The 22,651-nt window shown below is 40.1% G+C and overlaps 1 protein-coding gene across 1 annotated transcript in view; it reads right to left on the bottom strand.

Annotated features, from left to right (window-relative positions):
• Positions 1–22,651, bottom strand: part of adamts18 (ADAM metallopeptidase with thrombospondin type 1 motif, 18) — a 92,409-nt gene that overhangs the window by 53,931 nt on the left and 15,827 nt on the right. The window contains exons 4-12 of the mRNA XM_034132752.1: positions 18,987–19,269; positions 17,943–18,157; positions 12,329–12,412; positions 12,063–12,222; positions 9,683–9,788; positions 7,466–7,603; positions 7,204–7,357; positions 5,774–5,869; positions 3,475–3,623 (exon numbers count right to left, since the gene is read on the bottom strand). Of these exons, the coding sequence (XP_033988643.1) occupies positions 3,475–3,623; positions 5,774–5,869; positions 7,204–7,357; positions 7,466–7,603; positions 9,683–9,788; positions 12,063–12,222; positions 12,329–12,412; positions 17,943–18,157; positions 18,987–19,269 (1,385 nt within the window). The remainder of the gene's footprint in view (positions 1–3,474; positions 3,624–5,773; positions 5,870–7,203; positions 7,358–7,465; positions 7,604–9,682; positions 9,789–12,062; positions 12,223–12,328; positions 12,413–17,942; positions 18,158–18,986; positions 19,270–22,651) is intronic.

Below are 22,651 nucleotides of genomic sequence, written 5' to 3'. Positions count from 1 at the left end.
AGGTCACAGTGACTAGCCTTTTTCTGGCCTCAAGTGAGAAACAGGACTTGTTTCTGAAAAAGAAACCTAGCTTCAACCTCAGTAAGCAGTTGAAATGTCAGTTGGTTCATGAGCACTGACTGTTTTAATTAAACTATAATTTCTTGAGGCTGTGTATCAAATAGACATTTTGACATGTCACAACAGGAAGAGCACACGTGTAAATATTGGAATGAATCATGGGCTGAATTCCATTTAGCTGCTTCAGGTTAATTTGTTCATGCTTTGCTTTTTTGTCACTCGCTGGAACATTTGAATAAAACAACGGCATCATTAGTGTTATTAATAACACATGCTTTTCCAAATATGATCAGTCAAAGATTATTCAGCTACACCTTTTATTTTGTCCTACGTTGACTCTGTGCAGGCTCCTTTGTGTTTGATTAACAACCATTTCTGTTTTGTTAATGACAACAGGATGGTATGAAGTCATTCTAATATTCAAGTCCGACATGTCAACTCTAATTTGCTAAAAGACAGTACTCAAGGGCAGCAGTTATTAAGAGAGCAAATGTGTCCCTAGTATCCTTGTCATCTCACCTGCACAACACAAATGTAGGATTAAATGTGACATGCCTCCATGATCTAACCTGCTATGACTAATTTCTCAATGACAGCGTCATTAACAGTACAACCCAAACAGCAGATTGGTTGAGATGAAGTCACTCCGCCAATCAGGTGGTGCAGTGGCCTTGGATGTAAGCCATTAGTCATGATCCTTTTTAGTGTGGTATAAGAGTCTGCTTATATTCTAACAACTTTTCCATTTAAAGCACTTTTTAAGCATTCCAAGAAGAATTCTCAAGGTTTCCCAGCAACTTACAACTGTGGTAAACTGCAACATGTTTATACAGTATATATGGTATACTGATTATTTCATCCCATTGAAGAATAATTATTGTGCTAGAAACAACCAACATTATGTTTCGTACTGCTTTCTTCAGATGGGTGGACTTGACCATTTTAAGCAGTTTGAAGCACTGCCTTCAAAATCCAAGCACCTTTTTAAAAAAATAAACTAAAAAAAACAACATTAAATTATAGGATTTCACGCCCCTATTGTATGTGTGCTTATGGATTCAATAAAACCTTAATAACACACTACAGGAAAAGGGAAATCCCCAAAAAGCATAATAGGGCCCCTTTTGAATATCAGCTCTGCGTAAGTGGCAATAGTTCATCAGAACTAAAGAGTTCTGATGAACTAAGCACTGGGAACTAAGTACGGCAAAGTACTTGGTGTGAAAGCGCCTATTGCTGTCCTCAAACTGTTGTGGAGCCATTGACAAATTTGTCATGAAATATGCTTTACAATAGACACCTTGCTAATTAAAAGATCAATTCAACCTCACTTAAATGTGAAATATCAAGAGTGCTAAAATCCTCTTGACAACTGGCTAGAAACACAAATTAGTAATACTCTAGAGGTGGTATTTAGGAATTTCTGTGGACATTTCTTCTTTTTGATTGGCCATGGCACAGCTAATTGGTTCCACCATCCACTTCAGGACTGTTTGAGTTACAGTATGGAGCGAATGGCTAGCGTAAAATCATTCCTCAAGGACTTTAAACCCTTAATGCCGACAAAACTTGTTCAAACAATGCATTCCATTTAATGTCAGTCTGTCCAAGAATCTCTGTATAAGGCTGACTTTGGCGTCTGGTTTACACATAGGACATATTTAATGCAGAAGGGACTGAAATTGATCCGAAAATTAATCTTTTCTCTAAATATCCAATTGCAAAAATCTTGCTTTTCCTGTATTACATTTAAAGGGCCAGTGTTGGGGCACACTGACTTACCGGGACAATACATCGGTTGATTGTAGATTTGTGACATAACAATAAATCTAGTTACCAATTGTAAGAAAGTAAAATAAAGTCCTAAAAACATCTAATAAATCAGCCGAAGTGTTCTAGGGAACAACAGTAGGGGTTGTACGTATGCTAGGAAACATTAAAACTAATGCTGTATCAGACGCCTGTCATGACAGGCACAGAGCCCTTCAGCAACAAATAGATATTCACTGTGGGATCTGCTTCTGCAGAATTATGCAGTTATGTTTATGTGAGTGAGCCGCGATAGGGGACGTTTGCTGACCGTCTTGGCAGCTTTCAGAGTAAAGCATGCTATTAGGAGGGTTTCCTCGTCTGGAGCACGGGGAGAGATAGTCTGTCTGGGCTGTCAGTCTGACTGATGAGAGCTGTTATCAGGCACATGATATCTAACAGATATCTGGCAGACAGCGCTTTCAGGTGTTCACTAAGGAAAAATTTTTGGGACTTTAAAGAAATGCTTTCTGGCCCAAAAGCACTACTCAGGTTTTCACAGTAGAAGCAGACACATGACAAAATGAATCACTTTGTCGTCTGTTTGGCAAGTCAAAGAATACTATACTCACAAAATCATCATTTGTATATAAATTACTCGCCTTGTGTTACCTTGAATTCTTTAAGAAGACTTTGTTTTATCGCATGCCTCCACGACCAGTAACGATTACAAAAACTGAGAAAATTGTTGACAATTTCAAGTAAATGGAGGACTCGTATAACTACAGACATCCGGTTCTCACACAAATGATGCACTATAGTCCAAGTCTCATTTAGTATTTGCACGGACAGGTAAGCAGGCCTGCACAATTGTGAAACAGTTAATAAGGAAGTGTTTTAAAAATGTATTATACTGGATAAATAGGATTTGAAAAAGATGATATGAGGAAAAACATTTTATTTACAAATGAAAGACAACACAGGGAAACCAATATTTAGATGGTCATTTTAGGGATGTATTATCCCCTGAATAGCATTTTAAAAAGGAGGTGTTGAACAATGAGATAATGGAGTGGTGTCTTGACAACATATTTTTGTAGTCAGACCCAGAAGTTAGCATCGAAGGGATCCCTGAAGAAAAAACCTAATGGGATTTTACCATTGGATTTCGGCATGTTGCAGAAAATCAAAATCTGTGGCAAAAACAAGTTTATGATACTTGCATGTTTTGTTCAGCAGGATAATCTCCACATACTAAAAGCACTTTTATGATTTCTGAAGCCTAAGAGCAATCGCCAGAAGTAAAATGCTAACGTTAGGCTAACATCACTGCTGAATGACACGTGATGTTAGCTTTCACGTCAACAACGCTAAGCTAAAGGTGGCCAATGTTTGGTGTGAGTGAGTCATTTGTTAGCATCCCCATTTTTAAGAGACATAACGGCTTTGTACATTCACCAGTACTCCATTTACTGACGTATTCTGTCAAAATATTTTAAGCTTGCATTAACCGTTAAAGACCTTATTTTAGGCATCCAACCAAAAATGCTTTAAACAACCATTGAATTTGAGACAAGAGAAATGGATGTGGGAACATACCTACTCATTCCCGTGTTTTAGGACTCATTCCTGCACCACTATGTAAGTGTTTGTGAGTGTGTATACCTCGGGCTGTTGCAGGAGCGCTCCCTGTACATGATCCCTCGTCCACAGGTCCTGGAGCAGTCGGACCACTGAGACCAGGTCGACCACTGGCCGTGGACCGCCCTAGGGCCGTGCTCCCCTTGTTTAACACACTGCCCTCGCCGACACCACTGGAGAGAAACGGAGAGAGAATTAAATGAATGAAGAGGAAAGAAAAGACGTGCAGGAATAGTTTTCTTATCAGAAGCATTGGAGTTTCCTGGTTTGGACAAATGCCCAGCACCACACCTGGACAGTGGACACCCATACTCTCCAGCTACAGCCCACACACACACACGCACGCACGCACGCACGCACGCATGGTTGAATCAGGAAGTCTGTCTTTAAACTGTGATGATTGTTTCCATCTGATAGTTTAGGGCAGTGGTTCTCAAATGGGGGTACGCGGACCCCTAGGGGTACGTTGGAGTGCTGCAGGGGGTACGTGAGATTTATTTTATGTTAATGAAAACAAATAATAATAATTAAAAAATATAAATATACCAATTTTAAAAAACGAAGTTTGAGCAGTGTGGGTTTTATATTAATAGACTAGAGTTACACATATTTCAAAACGCGAAGTGTAATAACTGCAGTTTGCCTCCCTGTCAGAATGACAAAGATCCTCAGTGAAGCACAAGCCCATGTTTCTCACTAAATTGTAAGTACAACTTATTAAAAAGATCAGCTCAATGCAACTAATGTCGTCTTAGTGTTATTGCATGATGTTAAAATTGGTTTGCCATGCATTTAGTGATGGATTGTAAACATTTGAAATGTAGCATTTAAGTGTTTCTCAGTTACAAGGTTGTTGTTTTAATAAATCAGACACTGATGGTGCAAGGCTCAGGCTGTACTGTACCTCTTTATATAGGCATTTTTTCCCTAACAAATAGTTTTTGCGCTGATCAGGGGGTACTTGGCTGAATTCTTTTTTCAAAGGGGGTACATTATTGAAAAAATCACTGGTTTAGGGTTACATTTATGGTTTGTCCTCATTTCCTCTTGAATTTTTCTGAAGGGGGAAGTTTGGTCCATCCATCCATCGTCAACTGCTTATCCCGAGTCAAGTCGCGGGGGAAACAGTTCCAGCAGAGGGCCCCAAACTTCCCTTTCCCTGGCCACAACAACCAGCTCTGACTGGGGGATTCCAAGGTGCTCCCAGGCCAGCATGGAGATACTGGCCGTTTCTCAATGTCGAGTATACCTGCTGCAGAGCCACTATTTCAAGTATACTACGTCATCGAGTGGCGCCGAATGCTGGGCATTTAACATGCATTCCTTTGGCGCCACTCGATGACGTAGTATACTTGAAATAGTGGCTCTGCAGCAGGTATACTCGACATTGAGAAACGGCCACTGTGTATTGCCTCCACCCGTTCCTGGGTCTGCCACTCGGTCTCCTCCCAGCTGGACGTGCCTTGAAGACCTTCCTAGGGTTGCCAGCTGGCATCCTTACCAGGTCCGTGAATCACCTCAACTGGCTGCTTTCTACACGAAGAAGCTGCGGCTCTACTCAGAGTCCCTCCTGGATGACTGAACTAATCTTAACCTTAAGGGTTATGCCAGCCACGTTCCAGAGAAAACCCATTTCGGCCCCTTGTATTTGGTCATGACCATGTAGGAACTAAGATGGAGCAGTAGTTTGAAGGAGTTCAAGTTTCTCTGGAAGTTACAAAATTTAGGGGGAAATTATCTTTTTTGCTAAAATGTATATGATAACTTTGATTCCACTCTCATATCTATACAGTAAATATAAAGCTACCATATGTAGTCTGCTAGCTTAGCGTAGCAGAAAGATTCAAATCTATGTGTAAACAGTTATCATGGCTCTGTCTAACTTTATGTTAATGAACACCTCTAAAGCTCATTAATCAAGTTAACCAATCAAAAGTATAATAACTAGACAATGTGATGGGTGGCCTGAGTATTTCTAATTCCTTGAATGGCAGTAGTAGTCATAGGTGGCATCAACCTTCTTGCAAACTTTCTGAAAGTAAGCATAGCTAAGTGTATTTTTCAAAATGTTGTTAGGTGCTGTTTTTGGTCAAAAAAAGGTTGAGGTGCTCAATGTGATCTTCAAACTCCTTGACCGATTGAGTAACGACCAAGCGAATATTAACTCACATGACTGATCAGCTGTTTCTACCATCTGCATCTCTTAAATATTCAAAGGTTTTTGCCCCATTTTCTTTTGTATTTGTATATATAATGAGACGGTGATTAAAAGTGCAGGAAGTAGAATGAGTGGCTGCTGTGGAGCAAGAAGACAATTCCTCACCATGTCAGGGCCACAGCTGGTGCCTTCTGCAGCAGGCATGAACTTGGTCTCGCACCGGTGCCCTGTGCGATGGCACCACAGCGACTTGCAGATGTCCTGTCAAACAAGTCAAACACACACACAGTATGAGATGTCTTATCAGATATGGTATTTTGTATCTTATGACTGTAGTCTGACAGCCTCTTGGCACCGTGTAACTCCCCTTCCTTGACCCGCGAGCACCTGCTTCCTGCCAGGACCACCATCACGCTGGTAAGCTTCTCCACAAAGCCCCGGTGTCAAATCTAATCACTGTACTTCTTTAATGAAACGGCCTATAATTGTATGTGTCATCTGACCCAACAATACAGAGACAGAGCGAGCGAGTGAGCACAGAGGGAGAGCCGGGGTCGAAAGACAGGCGGCAGAGTCTGGCAACCCGCCCAACAGCAACTGGCAACGGGAGAGAAACTAGAAAGGAGGGAGGGGGAAAGGCCGGAGGGACCGCTCTGGTGTGTGTTTGAGTCTTTGTCCCCATTCTCTGATCCAAAGCAGGTGGTTGACAGCCATACCAGCATGCTTTAAAAATCATTCTACATGAGCCTATCATGGACAATAAAAACAATTGTGAAAAGCAGCCTAAATCCACAGTTAACTAGCGTGTAGGTTAATTTACCACCCACAGTCCTAAGAAATGCAGATGTAGTATTTGATCTTCTCTTAAGGGAAACATAGCCGGGAGTTAGGGACGTCGTCAATAGCCAGGGCGATGTCATGTGTGCTAATACGTAATATATACGATTCGGTAAAGTCGATTTCCCAGCAATTATATCCCAGAATGGTATACCCCTAGTATTTTAAAGAGCATTTACATGTGAATCAACATCATTCAATGCACCCAACATAAAGGGTTATACCAAGACCCAGAGGGCTTCTGTTGGGGGGAGGGGGGGGGGGCTTGGGATTCCCATTCAATTCATGGAATGCATTTCAATGGTGGGTCAAATGTGAGGGGGGTTCGAGGTGGTTGTGCAAAGATCATGCTAATTAATAAAGTGCCAATTTAGCACTGCATCGTTAGCGCTGTAAAGGGTGCTCCGTCTCATTAGTGCAGGCTCATCTAGTGCGTCTTGGTTTAGGTAAAGGGACATGTGAACAATGCTTGACTTAGGAATGTTGGAGTTCATGTTAAACCAGGACTGCAAGCTGCTGCAGCCAAAATATTATCAATAAGAGCAGTGACATTGAACCGAAACAGAACTGTAGGCAGCTAACCATATTTAATTGCATTGTTTTGGTTTAAGGTTTTAGAAAAGCTCTGCATAGCTTCATGGCAGTACAGAGTCAGATAATGATTTGTCAATAATGAACCCTTTTCCATTGTTAATGTAGAAATGTATGACAATAGCAGCTTTAAATCATGCTAATAATGCATTAACTGAATATCTCACCTTGACAAAATCAAGGCTACACAGTTTGGCCTTGGAGCCAAACTGCCACTTGCACTGCGTGTCTGCGTTGTACAGCTGCCCAGGAAGTTGTTCTGGGTATTTGTACTGACCAATCTGCCTCGGCTCGTCTACCAGACAGGATGCCTGGGCTGTTCTGGTGAAAACAACAAATCACCCGTGTCAGTCAGGAAGAGAGCAACGACAGCCGACTAAAACATTTTTTTATTTGTTTGTGCACTTGCGCAAGGCAGTAAAGGCCTACCCAAGAAAGCGGCTGAGGTACTGTCGACTGCAGGTGGACCAGAAGAAGACCCCGTTGTTTCCCGCCAGAGTGGGAGACATGATGTTGCCTTCTGTCTTGCGACAAGGGTTCCCCTCACCATCATGGATCATCCCAAAACTAGATAAAATAATGTAAAGAATTGTAATGTCATTTTAATTTTCATGTTTTGCTCTTTGGCAAATGAAGGTTAAACAAAAAAATATAATTCAGAATTTCTTTTAATGTTACGGAGCCCCTAAAGGTTCATGGAAAAAAAAAGTATCTTGTGCGAACGATATACTTTCTCGTGCGCAAGATATACTTTCTCGTTCGCACGAGATACTTTCTTATGGTTAGACACATCGAACTGCCCGATTATTACGCCATATTATTAGTTTTATGAAGAAGATGTCCGTGCGTGCGTGCGTGCGTGCGTGCGTGCATTTGTTTATGATAATGTCGACGAATGTCTTTCACTTGGGAATACACATATAGCCTACCTATGGAGAACCAGATGTGTGTAAATTACTGTTCATGGTCATTTGAAAACAAATGCCGGTGTCGGACACACACGAACACACCGAACACACACACAGAGCGGAGCCGAGCACAAACACACACACATCATGCGCCCTGGTGACCGGACATCTCCTGCATAAAACGAGTAATAGGGGGAATAATCGGGCAGTTCGATGTGTGTAGAGGTGTGTGTGGTTAAACTTAGCAGCCTCGATCTCTATTTAGCTGTTGTAATGAAGGGAAACACAGTGAAGTAAACAGTAAAAGGCACAGCTCTTTGCAGCTGGTGCTGCTCTTCTCAGATTCTGCTGAGTTACACGTTACTGCCTCCAGTGCCCTGTACGACGAAGCCAGTTCAACAGACCCTGGATATGTTTGAGTTACCCGGCTTAACTAACCCTAACAAACGCGATCTCGCTAAGCGGTCCTACGAAGCTGGTTATCAACTCACTAAATCAACCAGGGTTTCTCTGTCCGGCTGAGAGCGCGTTCACGTGAAAGGGGCGGGGTTAGCAATATTTGACCAATCACAAACATGGAGAAGCCTGCTGACAGCGCAGCGTCATACTTCATGAATGAATAGTAAATAGCAAATCCTGCTTCGTAGTACAGGCCACTGGTGCCGCAGAGATTTCATGAAGTGAAGGAGGTTTTCTTTCTATAAAACAGCTGTGGGCAGCAGATACTGTGAGAGTCACGGACAGGAATTCATAGATCAAAGCAGACTGGTTTACAGACTCTTCTGTTTTGCGAATCCGATGCTTAAACAAATAGCTCTAAACCCCTGGCTAAAATGTCCCTAAATGAAGTCTGAGTTTGAAATATATCTCAAATAATGTATGCACTGCCATTTCTCCACATAAACATAACAGTCTGCAATGAAACGGTTGTCTCCTCTGTGCTCCACTTCCTACTTGGCGCACCGGTAACTTTGTCGTGCGCACGAGAAAGTATTTTGTGCGAACGAGAAAGTATATCGTGCGCACAAGATACTTTTTTTTTTCTCCATGAACCTTTAGGGGCTCCGTAAAATGTATTTCGACAGCAATAATAATAATAATAATAATGAAATATGTGTTGTTGAAAATGCTCGAGATGATGAAAAATAATAGAAATGCAAGTGGTTTTTTTGTACTTTTGTTAAGAATGCTACTGCTTTTTTTTTCATTACCATAGTTATCAGCAATAACTTGCCTCGACTATGCCATGTCGGGTCCTTGAATTCGAGGAATTTTGGTTATTTGCATATTATGGATATTCTTACATATTAACTGGTTTGAGTAAAAACAGTTGTTCCAAGTATGTGTCAAAAGCATGCCAGAGAAATGAAAATCAACATGAAAATCCCCCAAATATAAAAAAATAAACAGGTCTCCTATCTCAATGGAAACATCTAAATACAAACACAGACTCATGAGGCCTGAGGCAGTTACCATTATTCCATCATGAAGTGACAGAGATGGATGAGGTAGTGCTCTAACGTAATGCTCTGATTTCAGCGTATATTTGTGTAAATCAGACCACATTTATTTCATTTAATATAGATTCATTCTCACAGCACAGAGCCAATATAGTGACTGGTATACTGTTCTGCTCAGAAATGACACTAAAGTCTGACATAAGGTCCTCTGTTCAAATCTGTGTGGCCTGATGTGGTGTTTTTAAGATTGATTCGATGCACATTTTTGTTGAACATACTTGTGTCCGGACTCGTGAGCGATGGTGAAGGCCAAGCCCAGTCCTGTATCCTCATTGATGGTACAACTCCTGTACTTGCTGCACATACCACTGATGGGTGCAAAACCTTCATAGAAAAACAAAGACAAAGAGAGATAATGTCTTAGAAGTAGAAGATTACAAAATCTACACTCAAATCTGTCACATAAAAATGCATTATCTTTTTCTTTGTGTTGCAACGGAGAACATTCTTTCTGTCAACACCTTTGACAGTTTTGGCAGGCAACAAATGTCTATCATATTGCGTACGTGAATGCAGAGAGGGGGATTTCACACCAGGTGCAAACTCACAAGCCCTTGCCAACTTAACTTAAAGTTCCCTCCAGACGAAGGCAAATACTTGCTGTAATTAATATTTAGCTTGACATGGTTTTTCCCAGAACAAATAACTCGTTGTATTAAAGGTGCTGGAAGCAGATCAACTATTTTTACGTTGAGAAATTCTTGATCTATGAATTGTGAAATTTGCAAATATCACAGGCCTAGTGCAACGCCAATCAACACTGCTCGCACTACGTTGAGAAGATGGTATCAAAATGGCGGAAATCCGGAGCATTGATTTTCAACACTTAGATGTTTCTTCTATAGGAGAAGAGAACACAAGGAGATTCGCCCTACACGTGTGATTCAGATGAGGAGTCTATAGGAATAATGTGAGTGGAGTTAGCATTGTCTGTATGTTTCATACACTACTGTCAGCTCCTGCCAGTTTCAAGCTACTGTTTCAATGTCTAGTGGGATTTTTTGGTAGATTGTGAAATTAAGCACACTTGCCTGGGAATAATCAATTCTCCACATTCCATGTTTTACTGTTAAAACGTTCACTATGCTAATGATAACTCTCACTCTCTGCAATGAAACATCAGAGAGATATGCCCATAGATGTTGGATTCAGCTGATGAGTCTGAAGCTACAAAATCGGCGCCTAGCTGATGTATCTGAAAACTGCAAAGTGTAGTTTGTTTGTTTGTTTGTAGCCTTTATTTATCCAGGTTAGAAAATCCCATTGAGATCAACGATCTCTTTTACAAGGGAGACCTGCGGCACATTTAGTTACACATATAAAAACAAACAGAAAACAAAAGGACATCACAACATAATTACAGGGGTATACATTAGCAACCTATTTACATTTACAGGTATCCAGGTAGTTAGCATTGTTGATTCTGTTTCTAGCTTGAAATCAATGAATGATACAATGTCTTGTGGGATTTTTGGGAGATTGTGAAAGGATGCACACAGGCCTGGTTTACACTCTACACATTCCATGTTTTACTGTCAAAACTTCCAAAATGCTAATGCTATCAGACACAATGTAGATTCGATTGAATGTTTAAGCTTGTTTCTAGACTTTGATTGACAATGACTTTAAAGGGGGATTCTGTTGATGGTGGACCTTGAAAGCATTAGGAAAAAGATAAATGATGTGGGATTTTCTATAACTGACAAATTAAAATATTCTGTGATCCCTGTTTTTTCTCACTGTCTTTTCTGGCCGTATATTCTCTCAATGGACCCAAAAACTTAAGACATGCACAGTAGAAACATCAATATAGTTGATGAATGCGCCTGAAAATCCAGATGTTACACTTTAACAACACAAGTAGAAATACAGTAGTTCTATAGTTAATAAATAGTTATGATTGTGGGTCACCTTTCACCTTTTTTACCTCATGTGGCTAATGAGATAATGTGCTGCCCTGAGATTACTAACACTTAGTGGTGTGAAAGCAATATGATTATGGTATTAGTCGAGCTTAGTTGGCTTCGTATATGTTGTTCAAGCTGCCTGTTGTTCATACAAGCATTAAGATGTAAACTGTACATAATATCCTTATCTTAAAGTGCAAGGCTGGTTAGATGCAGTGAAGCGTTATTCTTTGCCATATGTTGATTTTGCTTTTCCAGACTTCTATGTTTTACACATACGTTTTTTGCACAATGGCAGAAATCTTTTCAATTCTTTTTTTTTGTGATGCTCTGGGACTTAAGATGTATTATTACGAACAACTACAATGTAACTATGTTGCATATGACACATTTCAATCTAGAATCTTAAAAACAAAAAAAATGCTTGGGTTTACAACAGTGTTTAAATACTGCAATAAAAGGTAGCATTTGGTCACAGTGACAAATGAGTGTCAGTCTTCCCTGTCATACTTCCTTCACTGCTTGTTGTAATGTCCACACAGTCTCAACGTTATGCCTGATTAGATGCCCAAAACTACAATATTCATTGTTAACCAAGGGATTCTTAGTTATCACCACAGACAATAACTCCCAGTGTTCCACACTGTCTTCCCATTTGCCTAAAAAATAAGCAGTTCATTAGCATACTTACCCAAGGTGTCACAGGGCTCATTCTTCCAGGAACAGATGTCCAGTCCGGTCAGGAGAACAGCATGATCATGTCGTTTTCCACCTTTCCCCACTAGACCTGACTGCCACTGACAGAAACTGTTGAGGGACTGGTCAGCATGGTGATTGATGGTCAAGCCCAGCTGGAAATGAAAGTAAAGACATAGAGACACAGAGCAAGAGTCAATCAACAGTTGCCAAGTGCTAAACAACACATTTTCTGACTAATTGTAGTCTTGATCCACTCACCGGGTCCTGTTCAAGTAGCAACAAGCTAACCACCACAATGTTGATGTCTGACCCAATCGTGCCATCTTTGAAAAGACTGGAAACCTGCAAAAAGAGTGGAAAATAATCAGATATTTCTGGTTTTCTAATTATCCTAAGCTCCCCTATTTAGCCTTAAGTAGGACGCATATTACTTTTATCTGGGTTAGCTTACATGTAGAAGAGCAGAAGAGGTTCCCCTTCCTAGATCATAGACATGTTTTGAACTAAAAAAATGGGAGTTAAAGTCAAACTCTGTATGTGCCTACACCGATTTTAAGACAATTCAGTAGCCTAGCTAGGTGTTTTACTTGTATCTTTTGTAGAAAATAGTTAAACGTTTTGATAACAACCATGCCATTTTTTTTAATTAAAAACTACTTTAAACCAAAGGGCTAACATTCTCCTCAATGTGACATGTTATCCAAGCATAGCTAGCTAGCCTAACTTTTGCTAACCAGCAGTCACATGGCAAAGTTAGCCATTACAATATGACAGGCTAAAATGTAGCGCAGCAGAAGAGAGGGGTTACAAAGTCAGCTAGCTGACTCAATAATGTGTGTGATCAACCCAGTCTCACGGCATTTCGTGTTATAGTCACGACATTTAATCTATTTATTCGTGTTCACCAACACGATTTTCCCCTTTTTTTCGTGTCACACAGAACGATTTTAAAACCACGTATTTCTATTGGTAGTGTGTTTCTTGCCTGCAACACGTCTTTTTGTCCGGTCGGGTCTTGGAAGCTGTGTGGTTCATAAAAACATGTTCTTACTCAATATCAAGCCACGATTATTGTTTTTATTTTAAATCGTATAATGTCGGACTTTGTTTGCCGTCCGCGAGGAAAGTAAATGGGCCTCAGAGCCTCAGAATACTGAAATCTGTATTTTTTTTATCTTTTTTTCCTTCTTATTTGTTATTCTTTTCTAAATAACACACTGTTATTTACTCAACAATAACACACAATTATCCTTGTTTTTATTTATTTGTTTAATTCTATAATCTCGGGCTTTTTTGGCGTCCGTCAGGAACTGAATTTCAAAATAAAATAACCGGAAACAGACGTAGGCCTATATCGGACATTTCGAGCATCATTGCAATACACACCGGGGCTGAAGTCAAATAGTCCATTTAGCTTAGGAACCTTCCTAACGGAGTGAAATGACCCAGAAGTCCCTCAGTGGCAGCCATGATAAGTGCCGTTCGAATTCTCTAGATGAAAGGAAAGGAGGTTTCAAACTTCCTTTATAACCTCCTTTAGCTTAGGAACCACTGGACCTCCCTAACCGAAAGGAGAGGAGAAAATGCTGCCCCACAATGCCTTGCAGCCGCAGCATTTGCCGTCACACAACAGTCGGCCGTTCACGGAAACAACCGATTATGAACGAGAAATGATATCATGAAAGTTACGGTGCTTATTAAGCATTTTAAAACGTATGTGGTAACTTGCCAAAGTGCTTTGTTTTGAACGATCATCAGTATTATAATCAAAAAGAGAAATATGAACGTTAGTTTTTACTGAAATGATCAAATAAAGTCAACATTTCAGTCTTTACTGAGCTGTGTGGGGTTTGTTCAACTTTTAAAAGATGTTTGAATGGTGATATACACAGTGATAGATGTTAAGGACTAACGTTTATAATAAATACATTTGTAGGCCTATTTATTTTTAAGATCTTTTCATAGTTCATACAATCATACGTATTGGGATCATTTGTATTAATGTGGACCGGAGGGAGAGGGTGACGAGCATAAGTTTCACTTTCCTTTTTTATTTAAATTCCAACTTTGGTCATGAAGAATATGTTTCTCTGTTGTCCACGTTCATAAAGCATAAAACAACAGCATCAGAGCACGGTGCAGAGTCTCTAGATGAGTTTACAGTAGTCCCTCGTTCTTATTAAACATCCATGTTGTAGTCCGCTGTATAGAAAACTGTAGTTTCCATAGTTTCCCCACAGCAGCAGACACACATTTATGACGTCCGCTGGCGCATCATAAACACGTCGGATAGTGAAAGTGCAGTCGGATTCTCTAAAGTACCGCAGTCTCTTCTCCTAAATCCTTTTGAATTCTCCTATCCACTATCCCTTAACCCCATGACGTTTCACTCAGAGGTCAAGGAATAGACGATAGGGTTAGACGTTAGGAGCTGATTTTTGGACTATTCGACTGCAACCCATGATACACACCCACTGAACTGATTACCCAAGATCAGCTATGGTCAGTGGCGGCTCCAGAGTATTTTTGTTGGGCTATGGTAGGGCTAACCCATACAGTGGTGGGGCTCAAGTCAGTATTTGCAATGTAATTACATACACGCTATATCGCCCCCCTTGACAGTGAAACGCCACGCGTGAGGTTTAGATTATTTCCCTGTCTCAATCCAAATTGAACTGTAGTAAATAAAAAGGGCGACCTGGAGCCAATCCTGCAATTTCCCCACAGGTGAAAGAGTTGACATGCTGAAAACCCGACCCCTGCAGGGGGGTCTGGGGGGATTCTCCCCCAGGGGATTTTTTGAAATCCTAACATAAAATACACATTCTGGTACTCTCTTGAGAAGAAAAATAAATAAATCTATTACTACACATTTAAAAATATGAATGCCATTTTTGTTTTTTGTGACTTTGTTCTGAAAGCTGAACCTGCTGCTCCTCACAGAGAGAAGAGGGAAGAGGCTGTGAATTACTTTACATTGTGGATAAGGGTGGATAGCCCCCATTGTTCTGTGTGTCAAAATGAAAGACAGCCCACACACCTATCAATCATCAAACCGTGGGTTCTTATTTCATTACGTGTTGATTTCTATCAACACGTAATGTTGTATCGATGTATAGGCTATAGAGATGTACTACAGCAAAAGTATTCTCCGTCGGGACTTCCTGCAACAACACCACGCCGTTATCGTGATTCTGATTGGCCAGAAGACATTATCAAAGATGTTTTATTGAGAAGACGATCACTACGTGACAAATGTTTTCAAAACCGTTTCTAGTCTTCGGTATTTCCAGACAAGTGGCTACTGAAATCAATCTTACTAACTGCTGTCTGTGCAATTTACTCCGCGCGAGTTGGCGGACTTTATTTTGCTTACTTTAACATCATTTTTCATGGTGGGGCTAAGGTGGGGCTAAGCCATTTCTTGGTATGGCTGTAGCCTACCCTAGCCATACCCTGGCGCCGCCACTGGCTATGGTTTAAGCTTGGTGATTGTATGTTTTAGCCGCAATGCACGTTGGGATATGGTGTTAATGCGATATGAAATCCGAAAAACATTTCGGAGTTTAGAATGGCCGAAGACACTACACTACCCATAATCCTCAGCTATCGTTTGGGACTACAGTCCCTTTGCTTGAAAAACCCCGTGATTAATCTTCAAGCTCTGGGATTGGATGTTGGAGTTGCAGTGCGCCAAGGTTACGCCGAGCGTCAAACAGCTCCCTGAAATGGAACGAAACCGCCACAGGCTATCCAAAACTGGATTTGAATCATAATTCATATGTATAATATCAGTTAAAATAAGTGCTTCAACACAGTTAACATTGCAGGAAAGCAATATATTAGACGTTAAGTACTTTGTCAGGCTTAATATTTATCTGTAGATACCCCCAAAGCTTTTTTCTTATTTAAAAGAAGACCTTAACCTAAAGTATTCTTTAATGTTTAAATAAAGGGTAATTCGTTTTTCTGTTTTGCACATCCTCCTATTAATATCTTTGTACATCCGGCACTAAACTGTTTTATTGTAGAGATCACTTACAGTATCTTCTTGATTTTTTATATTCTATATTTCCATCATTGACCTTCTACTTTCCCCCTATGTATGTATGTATGTATGTACTCTTAATATTTTTTTCATCAAATATAACATATTAAAAAGATAATTCAATAACGTGCTTTAACCACTAGGCGGTGCACAGAAGGTACACACAGCATACAATACCATAACACTTATGTATGTATAACATCTGAAGATATGTAGTTTTATTCATGTTTTCACATAATTTTACAGGATATTGCTATATTATTTCACATGTTTTACCTCTACACATTAATATCTGATTTGTAAAACATCACAGACGGAAAGGTATATCCGTCATTTAATGGTAAGCTATTGAAATTCTGAATCCATAGATGTGTCTCCCATCACCCAAAACCCCTGACTATTCTCTCAACTCAGTATTTACATTCTTATATTCAAAGAAAAGGGTTAGGATTAGGGGTAAGTCCTAAAAGTCCTTTTATATCAGCTGTGCACCGTTATGGGGTAAATCTACCAATTGTATCAAATATAAAAGTCAGCCGAATTAGTATTGATACTGCAAGGAGACGTATTGTGTGAAGACAAATGTAAGATGTTGTTTAATTGCTGATATATTTATGATCCACGTCACGTATTCAGTTTCGGCGGCAGTGCTTCCTGTTTGTCTAGAAGTCTTCTAATCAGGGCTCTATAAATAAATAACTACGGCAGATGTGTAATATTTAATGCAGCCGAACCGTGTATTACAATGCCGTTATGTGATGACTTTCAAAGAGAAAAGCAAGTACACTCGGATTAAAGTATTATTATATTTTTATTTTTTTATGTTTTTCTGATTTCATATCGCATTTACACCATATCCCAACGTGCATTGCGGCTAAACAATCCAATCACCGAGCTTCAACCATAGCTGAGGATCTTGGGTAATCAGTTCAGTGGGTGTGTATCTGTTTCCGGTTATTTTATTTTTAAATTCAGTTCCTGACGGACGCCAAAAAAGCCAGAGATTATAGAATTAAACAAATAAATAAAAACAAGGATAAGTGTGTGTTATTGTTGAGTAAATAACAGTGTGTTATAACAAATTTGAAGGAAAAAAAGATTTAAAAAAATACAGATTTCAGTATTCTGAGGCTCTGAGCCCCATTTATTTTCCTCACTGACGGCAAAAAGAGTCCAACATTATACGATTTAAAATAAAAAACAATAATCGTGGCTTGATATTGAGTAAGAACATGTTTTTATGAACCACACAGCTTCCGGTCTTCCAAGACCCGACCGGACAGAAAGACGTGATGCAGGCACGAAACACACTACCAATAGAAATACATTGCTTTTAAAATAGTTCTGTGACACGAAAAAAAGGGGAAAATCGAGTTGGTGAACACGAATCGATAGATTAAATGTCGTGACTATAACCAGTTAGACCAGTTAAGCAATAGCAGCAAAAGTATTCAGTGAATGAAAAATTAGCTAGCCTGCGTTCAAATGCTTTTGAAGTCGACTTTTTACTTCTAAAATAATGAAAAAGCTATTTCTTCTTGTAACATATTCTGGCTTTAAGGATTCCTTTAATGTTAATTACTTTGCATTTAATTTAATGGCTAACGAAAAATGCTAGCTAGCGTTAGAACTAGCTCTGCAACCCATGGCCAAGGGTTAGGTGACCCTAGCCTTGAAGTTTGTTATTGTCTGTTTACTCTCCCATGTTAGAACAAATGGAAAAGATCTGGCATACTTTTTTCTTTTTCCCACATGTGTTTGAGCCATCATTATCTCATATGTTACACTTCCTTCATTCCTTCTCCTCCCTTCTCTCGCCCTCACCATATTCATGACAGTGAGGACGTAGGTGGTGACGTTGTCCCTGCCATGTTTCTCCAGCATCTTCCTGTCTGCCACCACCAGGGTCTCCACATTCAGACCCCCCACCCTGTTGGTGTTAATGGGTGATCTCTTTGCCCTTCCCGGCCCTTCCACCTCGGGTATCGCAAACTCGTCAGGCATTATGAAACTGTCGTCAGCGGGAGGCTTGGGAGCATCTAGGAGGGCAGAAAGGGAAGGACAGAAGGGAGGAGAGATGGAGAGAGTGGGAGAGAAAGAGATGGCTGTGAGGGTCAAATTAATGAACTGTCTTTTTCCTGGCTCGTGCCGGGTGATAGGAGTACAAGCTCTGGTGTTGAAAAGACAGGAAATGCACTCCCCACGCTGCTTTCTACCTCTCACCACAAGAATGGAAGATACAACTTTAAACTGGCCTGTGGGCCAAGTAGCCTCAGGCTGATGTAGCTGTATTACACTGGACTAAACGCACTTAAAAACATTTAATACAGACATTAATCTTCATAATGTATGTGGACATATCCAGCAACCTCAGAGTTATAGGGTTCACTGCTTTATTAAAAATACAAAATGTCCACTTTCATGTAATGATAATGTGATAAAGCTGCGAAAATGCTTTATGTTTCAGAACTGTTTTTAGGTCAGGCTCACATTTTTCTTGTAATGGTCTATGCCCTTTCATAATATAATTTTTTGAATTGTAATTTGTGTAAAAGAATGGCCAAAATATTTTTAATTGAAGATGGATAGATTCAAGACAAAAATAGAAATCAATGACCAGTCAAAAACGATTACCTTTTGGTTTCAATGTATATCAGAATGATCCTTTTTTTTGTATTGAATATTTTATAATCATTAAAGGCTTTTAAATATGAATATAATGTTATATAAAGCTTTAGGATTTACTTTGAATATTTATTATATTAGTATTTCTAATTTATATTACATCCTATAGTTTTATGACACATGGTTTCATGAATGGTGCTGGTAAAAAACTGGAGAAAATGAATATTAGGTGCCCTTACATACATTGCTTGCGGCGTCCGCAGAAGTGTTGCCTCTGCAGCTTTCCATGCTGATAGTCGTGGTGATCATGCTGCTGATGATGATGGTTAAGATACGGGTTGTCAGGTGTTGCAGAACTGGTGTTGTATGGCCCGCTTGATCTTCTGTGGACTATGTGTTCCGCTGAGCGTTTGTAGACCACATGCGGGTGGTGACCATCGGGGGCGCTGTAGTTGTGTTGTTGAGCCAGATGTTGGGGCAGGGGGGCGATCAAGAACTCCTCCTGAGACACACGGATCAAACCTGACTGGAAGAAACACAAACAAGAGATGTGGACATTTAGTGAAAAATACTTACAAAAAACACAACACATATTTTCCAGCAGAAGGTATTGTTAGATTTTATCTTTGACATTATTTGACTACTGACCATGGCATAATTTTTTCAAATAGTCCAGTTACCTCGGCCAAGGAGGAAATGTTTTCTGCTTGGTTTGTCTGACCGCCAGCAGATTTATGGAACAATTACTGGCCCTTTTCACACAAAACTTGGTCAATGGAAGTAGCATGGGCGAAGGAAGAACCAATCACATTTTGGTGACGATGTTAACCATGTTTAACTTATTTTACTTGGCAATATATGGCGCTTGAACGAAATATATACAAAAATGTATTACAAGCAGAAAAATGAAGTGAAGGCCCCCTACAGTAGCAACAACAAAGCGATCAACATGTTGAGCAATAAATAAATAAAATGTTAGCGTCTATGTTGTTTCCACATTAAAGCTCATAAACACACCGAAATCAGAAGTACTACTCCACAACTTGCAGTAAGAGGACCATCCGAGGGGCATGTGAATACAACATTGGCCTTGGCAGAGGACTGAAGGTTCCTTGAGTGCCTTTCAAGTTTCAAATGTATTTAGAGCCCAAACAAAGTGCAAATATGCCAACTATTTGGAGGTTGTGCTAAATGTTTGTGCCTTGTATTTGTTTCTTTGTAAGTTTTGGTACAAAGGATTCTTCCTTGTGTATCTAATTATCAAAGGTTGGTCCTCCTGTACCTTGCCTTAGAAATAACATAGTTATTTGACAGGTAAATGTACAATATCACAGACATTGATCTATGATTCTTCTTTGATTCTGACCCTTGGAGCAGCATGACTGTCCTCATATGCTAACAGGCCTACTGCATTTGGAAATGTGCCTCAAAATATGTATTGCACCTGCTGTACATCATTCTATCTTTGGTTATTGACATACCAGCCTACATACACACATTTGCCGTCATTTCCATTCACAAATTGTACAAAAAAACACCTCCACCATGGCACTTGCTTGGAAGGAGCTATCAAGTCTCCACTGCCTGGCCTAGACGGAGCTACAGTGCAGCTGAGGTAGCTGTTAAATGAAGCAATGATTCCTCCTCTCACAAGAGCTCACACACATTTCATTTCTAGATCAGCCCCACCTACGCTTATCAATTATCTCTCCTAACATCAGGCAGATGTGCACATGCGAGAGCATACAGCTGTTAAGGGGAGGATATGTCTCATTTAGTTGGAAGACAGTATAGCGTGAAATCAGTATTTTCCTGGAGAGCTGAGATTTGTATTTAATTGATTTTATCTAAAATGTGTGTGCAACTAGAATGGTTTCAATCCTAGTAATGGCTGTTCTTCTTCTTTTGTCATAGCAGCTGACTGGTGTTTTGTGTCTCACTTTAACTCGAGTTGCCTTAGCTGCCCTCTGAACTGAGATACTGAGCTACTGAACCTTAAACATTCTGTCTGACCACGGAATTCAACCTAATTCACGAATGCACACAAAATAGCTGTGCAATCACACACATACACACACAAACTTCCATGAGGGCACACGCTCACTGACTTTATCAAAAACATACACCCATTGACCCAGTGCCCTCTGACCTTTTTGCGAATGTGTGTCATCTACTTCACCAGCAACCTACTGAAGTGTGTGTGTGTGCGTGTGCGTGCGTGCGTGCGTGCGTGCGTGCGTGCGTGCGCGCGCATGTTAGGACCCCTTGCTCCTGTTAAGCTGACCCCATTCACCCCAGAGTAGCAGGTGGCAAAATAAACAGAAGGAAGACAAAAGAGAAGTCATGGCGAGGCTCCTGTTGTCAAAACATTGCCTGGTTACATGGCAGGCTGCCCCATCCATCCATTCATCCATCCTTTCATCCATCCATCCATCCATCCGTATATCCATCTATCTATCTATCCATCCATCTATCCATCCATCCTTATATCCATCCCTTCCAGCTGCCAACACATCTTTCGTCTCTTCATAAATCATCTTCCCTATCTCCTTCCATCAATCTTCCATGGTGCGATGGCAAGTTTTACAGGAAGTTAACTGTCAAACTTCATTATTTTGAATACATGTAAAGTCCACATGGTCTAGTGCTTGGCAGTTTTGTTCTGCAGCATCAATGGTTTGAACCCCAGCACATCAATACCTGCCAAAACAGCCTTGAGCTAGATACTTCACAGCTACCTGCTCCCACTGAAAGTCTCAACCTGCAAGTATTGGAAAGAAAACGTCCCTGTGGGCCATGAATAAAACATATCAAATCAAAGACTCAATTTTAAGAAAGAAAAGGTCCTTGGCAAAAGTGACTGCAGATTCCCAAAATACATCGGAATTCAAAACAGAGCTTAAGGAGGTCAAAGGAGGTGTCTCCCGTCAGCACACACTGCTGTCGCCTCTTATTTGCCCATCTTTTCATCTGTCGTTCTGTCTGGCCTTTGCATCAGACCTGACCTGTAAAAACATACACCTCATCATCACATATTCTTCTTTTGAGGATGTCACGCTTTTAATTTTTTCTTTATTTTTCGACAGCTTCTTCTGTTAAACAATATCAGTGTGAAATTCAGGAAACAACGTATTTTAGAAGAATACACTGAGCTTATTAACCTGTTAAGCCCTGAGCCTGTTTTTCAGGTCTCAGGCTCGAAAATGACATTCCCAGAACAAATGACTATATCTTCACTTCTAAAAGGGGTAAATTAATAATCTTTTATCTCAAAGCAATGATAAACCTGTGAGTTGGATGTAGAAAAGTCAGAATCAATATAGATGTTTTTATTTTAAAGTAAATTCAGATTGAACATAGTAAAACAATTTAAATTATAGTTTCCGTCCAGAAAAACCCCATTACTTATAGTGAAAACCACCCTTGAATGATGGGATAGTAGACTAAAAGCTTTAGGAATCCAAAATATAACATAAAATAAGTACCCTGTATCAAGATTGATGCAAAACAAGTGAAATTTGACCTTTTTAGAGAGGTTTAGAAAAAGAAAACACCTCTGGGGTCATTTGGGTGTATTTGCCATATCTCTGGAACCCATTGGTCGATGTTGATGATTGACACCACTTTTGAACCGTTGAGCGAATAGAATCGAGAGGGAGTTCCTAAATCCACCTAAACATTACCATTGAGGATTGAGAGTGCGCAGCCAGCATGCCCAAAACCGGAAGCTCTCATACACTCTATATGAAAACTCTGTTTAATGCCATAAATGTTATGATGGATTATCAGTAATCATTTCAAAGTGACACAGAGACACTGGATTAACCTTCAGCAGCGTTTATATGCGTTTTAATGCCCTTGAACACAACTTTTGATCAGAAAACAGCAAAGGTAAGACGTATTTGCCG

The sequence above is a fragment of the Trematomus bernacchii genome, unplaced genomic scaffold, assembly GCF_902827165.1.
Source record: "Trematomus bernacchii unplaced genomic scaffold, fTreBer1.1, whole genome shotgun sequence".
Lineage (NCBI taxonomy): Eukaryota > Metazoa > Chordata > Actinopteri > Perciformes > Nototheniidae > Trematomus > Trematomus bernacchii.
The sequence above is the reverse complement of the archived record's forward strand: the minus strand, read 5'-3'. Positions and strand labels throughout refer to the sequence as shown.